Source organism: Crassostrea angulata, chromosome 7 (assembly GCF_025612915.1).
Source record: "Crassostrea angulata isolate pt1a10 chromosome 7, ASM2561291v2, whole genome shotgun sequence".
Taxonomy (NCBI): domain Eukaryota; kingdom Metazoa; phylum Mollusca; class Bivalvia; order Ostreida; family Ostreidae; genus Magallana; species Magallana angulata.
Genome location: NC_069117.1, coordinates 8,814,096 through 8,823,902, shown reverse-complemented (window position 1 = coordinate 8,823,902; position 9,807 = coordinate 8,814,096). Strand labels below are relative to the sequence as shown.

The 9,807-nt window shown below is 33.6% G+C and overlaps 2 protein-coding genes across 2 annotated transcripts; both read left to right on the top strand.

Moving 5' to 3' along the window:
- The first annotated feature begins 458 nt into the window (after window positions 1-458).
- Window positions 459-4,771, top strand: LOC128157302 (uncharacterized). Its single transcript, XM_052819795.1, has 6 exons — window positions 459-600; window positions 1,742-1,853; window positions 2,203-2,291; window positions 2,528-2,644; window positions 3,614-3,670; window positions 4,022-4,771. The coding sequence occupies exons 1-6, from the start codon at window positions 529-531 to the stop codon at window positions 4,121-4,123; spliced, it is 549 nt and encodes a 182-aa protein (XP_052675755.1). The 5' UTR covers window positions 459-528; the 3' UTR covers window positions 4,124-4,771.
- A 995-nt stretch (window positions 4,772-5,766) lies between these two features.
- LOC128155454 (uncharacterized) lies at window positions 5,767-9,374 on the top strand. The gene is made up of 7 exons (XM_052817159.1): window positions 5,767-6,106; window positions 6,287-6,433; window positions 6,576-6,724; window positions 7,050-7,160; window positions 7,688-7,769; window positions 7,894-8,097; window positions 8,814-9,374. Exons 1-7 carry the CDS (start codon window positions 5,893-5,895, stop codon window positions 9,110-9,112), a joined length of 1,206 nt encoding a protein of 401 aa, XP_052673119.1. The 5' UTR covers window positions 5,767-5,892; the 3' UTR covers window positions 9,113-9,374.
- The last annotated feature ends 433 nt before the right edge of the window (window positions 9,375-9,807 follow it).

Below are 9,807 nucleotides of genomic sequence, written 5' to 3'. Positions count from 1 at the left end.
TTTCGAAAACAACACGTGCTTGAATATCCTTGGCCTTTCCTATTTCCTATGGTTGGGAATTAAATTTAATGAAATAATTTAATTTTAAGTGATATACATGCACTAGAATTTATGATCAACATCGAGAAATTAAAATTCTTTTCTTATAAGATAGCTTAATTGAAACATGCATGCTTCCATTTAATAAATTTGTTTAGTCAGGCAAGTGTTTTGGAAATCTATTACTTGTAAAAGTCTTATATCCGCCACTTGGTTACGCGACTGAGGGAGCACTCGTTATATTTGTATGTACCGGAGCGTGGAAAACGTAAATATATAATCATCAATTTATAATATGGTTTTAATGTACAGCTCTTTAACTTTAAATAATAACAAAATTAGTTGGACGTTTTTTAATTACTCTGTTTGCAACATCAGGTTCTCCTAAATCGGAAATATTTTCGTCATTTAGTGCATGGTGCATATACTGATTTCTCCCTTACCTGCCTCAGGTGTGACAAGTTTAAAACGAGACGAGAGAAAACAAATATGGCGTTGATGCACAGGTTCCTCTGTTGGAATCTACGAACAGCATGCTTTGTGGGCTATATTTTTGTGGTGGTAAGTTAATAAGTATACTAGGAACAAGAATGCGATGTTTAAAGTTATTTGGCCAGGTATAGAAAAGGTAAAATTATTAATTCGAACTATCAATCGCCGTATATTTACTTCCGGTATTTGTCATGGATTGTCAATACATTTCCATTAAATGAATCTAAAACGTATCAACTGTTTTAATACATAATGGTCAATTAGTATATATGTTTGTACACATATATGGTACAAGTACTGTATGTATATATAAGATATAATTAATTTACGTAAAAGACCCAGAATAAGTCTCTATAAATGGTATTACATAAATTAATGAGAGTAACTAAATGCACTTTTTTTAGGGACAATTTGATGATTGTTTACCTAGGAGATAATTTAATGATGTTGATTAAGCAATTTCTGTTGTGTACTTTATTTAAGGTGGTTATATCAGCTAGGGAATGGGAATCAACGAAAATGTTTAGTACAATTATGTCACAATTTATAAAAAAATTTAAATTGCACAGTATTTGACCAGAAAATGCCTTTTAGAACTGTTTTAACAAGAGCTTGAACCTTAAAATTAGCAGTATGTGAGAAACTCTTGATTTGATAAAGGTTGGGTCTTATAAATAACTCATGGTTAACTGTCCAGTCATTGGCTAATATATATAATGAATACATAGAATGCAATGACACTCGTCCGACTTCATCATGGGATGTATATTTTGCTGATACAGAGTCAATTTCAAACCGCAGAGCAGTCTTGGCAAACAACTTTGAATAATATCACACGGAAGTGTTCCGACCGTAACTCCTTTACTTTCCTGCAGATGACAGCAATACCACAGTTATCAGAAACAGAATGAATATAGTTTAGGTGCCTCACCCAGTTGACTTTCATAATGAGAAGTACTCAAGATATTTTAATCCACAATCTGAGCTTCAATTCAAGAAGTTTAAATACAAAAAAGTTTGAATACAAACAATAAATACTGGTATTCTCCCTATAGTGATCCGAAGTTTACGTAGTAATTACCAAGTTGGTAAAGGTCAATTTTTTTTCTCAAAAGATTCCCTTAATATAAAGGTTTAATTATTGCATGCCCATGAAAATTGACATAATGCTATGAATGTATATGTACATGTATTTTTTTACTGTTTGTAGTTTACGGCCACATTCGCCTTGACTCTGCGACTGGTTGATCTTATAGCAACAGGGACGGACTTTGAGATCAGTATGGGATTTAAGACGTTGTGGCGGGCTCACTTCTGGCAGAGTAAGTACCGGTATATATATATATATATATATATATATATAAAACCAGCGTGTCAAAGACTTTGATAAATATATTTCAGTTAGAGTATAAAATTATATTAAATATATATTGATATCGTGATATCATATTTAGGTTTTCTTTTTTTATTTAATATTCAGCAAAAATTTCATATGTTTTATAACAGTTGTGATAATTAAAAAATGTTAAAAAATAGAATACCGGTAACAACCTTAACTTTGTATTTCACTTCAATTTACATTGGATTCTTTTGTGATGTACTGTTTAGTGCAGTGTGCGTTCTTTGTCCAATAACACACTCGGCCACTAACTATAATTTTGTCTGTTCCAGGTTTCTTGGCGAGTGACATAGTGCTCACATTTGGTCATGTGGTCCTTATCCTGTACAGTGGCTTCATGATTCTACAAACCATGGAAAGGGTATGTGTTGATATTATTAAAGGACATGAATGATTTTGTAGCAGTCAAGTCTGTAAAATGTCTGCATGTGTTTATTATGATTTTGTTTTTATAATTCATTTCATTCTACATTGTATATGCAAGGTTATTTCAAAATATTGTCTATATATATCTATTTCGTTTCATATTGATTATTTAGGATAATTAACATATGATTAATTTATGTATATCTACCATGATTGCATTTTTTATTGTAGCATTTTGTGATGTACATGAGAGCTCACAAAATTTACATCATCTATCTCATCATTTACATCCTTGTCGAGTTCGCATTTTCTGTTTTCGAGTACACATTCTACGCCATGAACACATTTGTAAGTACTGAGATCTTTTTTAAGAGACATGTTTTAGAAGTTTTAATAGGAGAGATCATTTCACTTTAGTTGTAAAATTCCATTTCAGAACTTTATTAGAAAATAATAACATATTATTTAAACAATAGCCTTCAACTAGTCACAATGTAAAATGAATATTTGATTCCAATATGTTACTAATGTTTGCACTTGTCACAGATTTACTTTCTATTTCACAAAGTTAAAACAAAATCATCATTTGTTTTTAAAGTATCCCCCTTATTCCATAATTAAACTTTTTTTCCCCAATTCACATAGCAAAACAAAGTTCTTCCCTTGGCACGATGTTAATTAAAACAAAGTATATCTCCTTTACACAATGTTAAAACATAGTTATTCCCCTTGTCACAATGTTAAAATAGTAACTCCTCTGCATGGTTACAATGTTCAAATAAATAAAGTTATTCCTCTTCTCGCAATGTTAAAACATCTTCAATACTGGAACAATGAGCAAAATTAGCTCCTTTATTTCTTTTGTTGAACAGAAATTTGAGTTTTAACACTCAAAAAATAATTTGCCAAAATCTTTGAAAAAGACTAGGGTTCTTTAATTACAACAATGCTTAAAAAGTATATAAAAAATTGATTATTCCTAATACATGTACTAAAGGGTTTTTTCCCAGTTATTGTTGCTACAGACAGTTTTGTATACTTATCAACTAACTTACGTACACACAGCCATATTTTATCCCCTCTTCAGCAAGTTGCAAGAGGGAATAAAAAAGGCTACTCCTGAGACCTGTTCAGCAGAATGACTGCTCTTCAACATTTGCATCGTTAGGATAGTGAATATTGGTGCCTCAGCTTATAAGCACTCGCTCTGCTTAACAGGCCTCTATAGTCACAATGTATATAAAGCAGTCATTGTAGTACATGTATTTACACCCTTTACCACTGCAGTATCAGTAAATTGTTGTACCTGTCTTACAGAGGCTGGCCTTCGTGGTGTTTACCTGGCTGTTCTGGGTGTTCAGGACTCTACTCAATGTAAGTTCATTTATCACATCTCCAATCATTAACTTTGTGTAAACAGCAAACATTTCATTAATTTCATTGCACATGCAAATAAAACCTATAATCATCTACTGTAAATTTCTTATATTACGCGAGTACTTAATTCCGCGATCCGCTGGTTTGTACCAAATCGCAAGAATATAAAATCACGAATGTGGAAATTTTCTCCTTATTTCTTATAGTTCTAAACTCTCAGATAATAATGGCGAGATTTTAAAATCCGCGAAGGGTGCTTCTCGCAATTTTACGGGGATATTAATTCCTCACATTTAATTAGGAATCTACAGTATTGTAACCGGAGAAAACCTTTGATTTTTTTTCTAGGTTGTCTTCGTTGTGGTTCTGATAGCAAGGAGGCAGGAAATGAACGAACAAATGGAGATGGAACTCAGGTTCGCAGGAGAATCAAAACGAGGCCATTATTGAGGTCAAAGGTCATTAGCTGACACACACACTGACAGTACATTTATCCTCCATGTGCCATCTATACCAAGCAATGTACTACTCTAAAAATAGAAATCTCAGCATTTCACTATGATTACTAAATTTTTAAATCCATGTTTGTATTATGTTATTTTATATCCAAAAAGAAAATTAAATGTAATTATATGGATTGTTGTTAGGGAAAATTCAGGAATTCTGAAAAGAAGATATTTTAGATAGTAAGACCAGTTTTCCCTCAAAACTGTTGTGTGGAGACCATCATCTTGAGATGTTTACATCCATTTGTTTAATACACCTGTGACAAAGTTTACCAAAATAAAAATACATGCATCATATTCCATATAATTGTTTCATTCATAAATAATGTATATCAGAAACCATCATCTTTTTGTTGATGGACATGTGTATATGGACATGGATGTGATCATCGTTTCTACCAAGAACTCTTTAACCAAGACTTACCACAGCTGTGGATTGTGTACACTATGTATCACAGACCATTCCACCTCATTCATTTGTAAATAGTTCATTACTTTTGTACCTCTGTGAAATCATGTATATAATTTAATCAACCATATTTTTTATGATAAATATATATAATGTAATTTTTAATAAATCATTTCAAAATGATGACTGTGTTTAGAATTTTGATTTTGATGAAAATAGGCACTTATTTAATTGAGGACTCGATTATAATACATCTTTGAAATTTTGAACAAATTTACCCAGATATCTTTATTAGATGCATCTAATCAGCATTTCTGGATAAATGAGAACGTGAAACTAAAAGACTATGTACTATGACAATTGTATATATTGTATGTATTATCATTAGGAGAGGAACTTGTAAGTTGCAAGAACTTGTTTCCAATCCTTTTGTGTTATTTACACAATAAAATATGTTCAAATCAAAGAAGATGGCATACTTCTCAAGCACGTCAAACTAGTAGGGATGATTGCTGTATCTAAATCTGTAAATGCATTATCTCAATAAGGCTTCAGATGTGACAAAGTCAGTAGCTTGTACGACGTGTTCGAGTCGCTCAAGACAATATTAAGTCTTGTTTATCTTAAGACAATGAAGACTATTCTAATGAACAATCACCAACACTTCGGGGGGAAAGCTCTTTTGGAATGCCAGAGAAAACGTGATTGCAACTTCATGAATTTCAAAAATGTTGTTACCATGCAGGAAATAAAATGAGAACTTCAGAAGGAATACACATTAAAATCATCGCTTTATTTAATAGAAATTATTACATAGACATGTACAAAGTAAAATGTATTGGGCATATAACGAATATTTTTCTCTGTGAAAAACCCATTCATGTAGTAAATCAAGATTACTGTAGCTTTAGTTCAAAAGGAAATCGAACGTTACAAAAATTTACGATGGAGATATCGTAATGTACCACCTTTAAAGATCTTGCATCCAATTTGTTTTAATACAACGCTATATTGCAGATAAGAGACAATTTATATTGTGTATGTAAATAATAAATGCGATATTCTGTTATTTACACACCCTTTATTTGGCACATTTATGAGACAAAACTTCAATATCGAATCGTAATGCGACTTGAGAAAATGATACGAAATATTCTTAGAGCTGATCGTTATTTTACTTGAACAGTTATCGTCCCTCCTAGAACTTTAGAAATTTGGTCAGTGACAGAATTTCAAACTGCTTCAATTTTCTTCATTTTGAAAAGACTTTTGCTGAGGTAACTAACTATTTGGACCAAGTAAAAATGCGTTTTATACGGGTTCTGTCCCTGCTGTGCGGCTTAAGTTGCATGGGCGTAGGTCTGGCGAACGAGCAGCAGTGTTTGGCAATGCATACATTTCAGACCACGTACAACGATATCCGCAACAAGGCCGATGAAATGGCGGCACTGGTACAGAAGCTGAAGGCACAACTCGACACCACGATCGAGCAGAACTGTGGCGATGTAGGACTTAACGGTGAGCGGTCTAATTTCTCGCTAAAATAATCAAGCACAGTTTATAGTCCTTTGGTCTTCTGTTGGTATTCTAAAAGAGTGAAATAAAATAATACCTTTCTGCATGCAGCTTAAACATTTGTCTTTTGTTGTTACATATAAGAGTGAAATAAACTTACATTCTGTTTTTCCTATATGAAAGCTGCCAGCAACCTGTACTCGTTCAATTTAACACATTGCGATTTCGAGGATGGCAGCCTGATGTGCGGCTTCACCCAGAACAGGGACGATACTTATGACTGGCAGATAGACAACACCTACCCTGATCACACCTTGGGCTCCAAAATGGGTGAACAATTAATGAATCGACACAAAAAATTTCCACTGTGAAAAAAAACCCTTTCAATCTGTTTGTGTGAGAAATAGTTTTTTTTTTTTTTATATTTTATATTTTATTATATATTATATTTCTTATATATTTTTTATTTCAGGTCACAGTTTAAGAAATTACAGACCCGGAAGTTACATAATGCGCGTGACATCAAGACCTTTTAATCCTGCACATGCTTATTGTATCCGGTTCTTTTACAAAGCAGAAACTCGCCAGAATACTGCTGGAAAGCTAAATGTTTATCTGCAAGTAATGCCATATTAAGTTTAAATGAAAGACACTTTATCATGATATAAAATCGAGTTATGAGCGGGCGTACAATTTGACGATTTTAAGACATTGAGGAATACCATTTATTTTTACAATTTCAAACATTTTCGTATGCAAACAGAATATAGCGACTTTGATATTGATGGTTAAGCAAGTATGCTAAAGTAAGCCAAATAGACAAACGGTAAGATATTATTGACGAAAAAAACTGAAAAAAGTAACAAATGTACCGATATTGGACAACAACATGAAACAAGGAACTTCTAATTAGGACAATTTTAATTGGACTTTATTTCATCCGTAGGAGGGAAATCTGAGGGGTAACCCGGTCTTCTCGGTTACTAATATCCCTGCGCACGACTGGACACTTGCTGAGATTACCCCTGACCCAGAGTATCTTAGAAGACCATTTCAAGTGAGTACAGGAAATTCTTGAAGATACTAGTATATGTTATATGAACGTTTAGTGGCATTTTTCGACCATTGTACGGTTATAGGATACGAGGTCCGATCCCTAACGCGACCCCGTCGAACAACCTGTGAACATTCGAAAGAAAAAAAACTTTGAGCCAAGCATAACTATTAATGGTTATGTCTAAGATTAAGCCAGTTAATGCCCACTATATTATAATGAATGTTTTTCTTCTTTGAAATTGTCCTGAACATTGGATTACATTTAAGGGAGATTCCACCATATGTCATGTAATAATAAATTTACTGTAAATGAGGAACTAAAATGGGGTATTGGTAATTATTGGTGATGTTCCAACAAGTAAACAAAAACGCGAATTGATTTTGTAAATACAAAGATAACCATCAATAAAGAATATATATGCACTTGTTTTTTTCTTTAAAATGACACATCTAGTTATGACACCCCAGCTTGTCATGTATACCGCGGTATGTATATTCTACTAAGTGTGTATGGGCTTTGATTCATAGATTGTGTTTGAAGCTGACCATCTGAATCAGTACGTGTATGTGGACGACCTGAGTGTTTACAACGCACCTTGTAGTACAGAAGGTAGGAAGAAAATGTTATTCTTCAAACAATTTAACAAAATAGTAGCCAACTAGATTGACGAATGTATGAAATGTCTAAAATAGTTAAAATTACATACATATTCATTAAATTTTTTTATGCGAAGGTATCCGAGTTCCGCGGTGTCCCCCCGGGTCAGTGGAGAACAACATTGGTGGACAGACCACGTGTTACGTGTTCCACATGGAGCCAAAAACGTACATAGAAGCCATGAAAGCGTGTAAAGCCATCTGGCCCCAGGCGAGCCTAGTAGCCATAGAAACTGCTGCCGAACAAGCGTTCATCTCAAACATGATCAACGCTTCACATGGTAATTAAGTTTGCTTTTTATAAAATCACGTTGTAAATTACAGGCAATTTTTTTTTACTATAGATACGCAACAAAAACGTATTTACGACATGCACTTTTACATGAATGTAAAATATCATAGAAGTACTACATGTGATAAATACTTTTGTTATACTTTCATGTTAAATACTGAAATCTGATTGGTTAAGACGCAGTTAATAATATTTACTATTACCCTCAGCGTTAGCAACGCACATGGCAACGGGTAACATTAAAAAATGTTACATGCGCGAAAATTATGCGCGTACGGTTCGCTGTAGAATTCACGTTATTCCTATATAAAAGCAGTAAAATTTTCTTAAAATTTTTAAAAAAGACATTCAGTATAACAAAATAAATAGTGCCTGTTTGGGAGGATAACAGTTGAAATTGACACCCCTCGAAAACCATTGTCAACCTCCGCTTCGCGTCGGTTGACAATGGTTTTCTCGGGGTGTCAATTTCAACTGTTACCCTCCCAAACAGGCACTATTTATATAGTACAATATGTATTAAAAGCGAACATTTTAATCCGCTTTTATAAGAAAATTCGTTATTTCGCAAAGAACTGATGTCAAATATTGATTCGCGAGTTGCAAATATGACACATACTGTAGGGAAATGTATATACTGTACATGTATAACCTAGCAATATCGGCACTGTACATGTATAACCTAGCAATATCGGTACCTTTCAGCAATGTCTCTTGCTGCCGACTTCGGACTGTGGACAAACGGGAACGACTTTGACCACGAGAACTCTTTCACGTGGAGTGGTCAGGCTCACCCCGTCCCCCTAAACTACACCCACTGGCACTCCGGGCAGCCCAACAACATTGCGGGCGTCCAGGACTGTCTGGTCATCGAGTACCCAAAGTACGACTATGAGTGGGGGGATGTGTCGTGCTCCGAGAAGCATTCGTTCATCTGCGAGATGAACTTTGACCCGAAAGTACAGACTCTTGCCAGTCAAAACATTGGAACCATAATCGGATAGGCGTACTTAGATCTGAGTCAAGAATTCCGAAATGACGAAACGAGTTACTCCTTTTCCCAAAAAAAATTAGTGTTTACAACTGATTTCCTTTGCACTTTATTGATATAAAACAATATTCATAATATTCTTATTGTAAGCTCATGATTGGTAAACTAGAATTAACTCTTGTGATATTCATGATGAGAATCATAGTACAATTATATTGTAATTATTTATAAATAATAAAGTTTATCAATGCTGACAGCCAAACTTTTTGATTTAATACTGTTGACAGGGTAACTCACAATACGCGATAGCGAAATCTTTGCAAACCAAGGTCATCACACCATTCTGATACATGGTTTTTAATGAAAGCGTATAAGCGATCTGCGTCAAGAATGCCGAAATGACGAAACAAGTTTCTCCTTTTCAAAAAAAAAAAATAGTGTTTACAACTGATTTCCTTTGCACTTTATTGATATAAAACAATATTCATAATATTCTTATTGTAAGCTCATGATTGATAAACTAGAATAAACTACAGTAGGATTTTTTGTTAATTCTTACATATATATTCCTTTGTGAGAAAATTGCTTGTAGTAAAAATGTGTGTTCCTATAGATGTCAATGTTAACTTTGTTAATGTTCGAAATGTTTAAGATGAATCTTACTATTAAATAAACCCATTAAAATCACACTTATAGTTTAGCGATTAA

What these genes read in the sequence shown, in the direction of transcription:
- LOC128157302 (XM_052819795.1), top strand. Translation starts at nt 529, where the DNA reads ATGGCGTTGATGCACAGGTTCCTCTGTTGGAATCTACGAACAGCATGC. An exon ending in TGGGCTATATTTTTGTGGTG is followed by an intron (nt 601 to 1,741) that starts GTAAGTTAATAA and finishes TACTGTTTGTAG; the next exon opens with TTTACGGCCACATTCGCCTT. An exon ending in TCTACGCCATGAACACATTT is followed by an intron (nt 2,645 to 3,613) that starts GTAAGTACTGAG and finishes CCTGTCTTACAG; the next exon opens with AGGCTGGCCTTCGTGGTGTT.
- LOC128155454 (XM_052817159.1), top strand. Translation starts at nt 5,893, where the DNA reads ATGCGTTTTATACGGGTTCTGTCCCTGCTGTGCGGCTTAAGTTGCATG. An exon ending in ATCTTAGAAGACCATTTCAA is followed by an intron (nt 7,161 to 7,687) that starts GTGAGTACAGGA and finishes TTTGATTCATAG; the next exon opens with ATTGTGTTTGAAGCTGACCA. An exon ending in CATGATCAACGCTTCACATG is followed by an intron (nt 8,098 to 8,813) that starts GTAATTAAGTTT and finishes GGTACCTTTCAG; the next exon opens with CAATGTCTCTTGCTGCCGAC.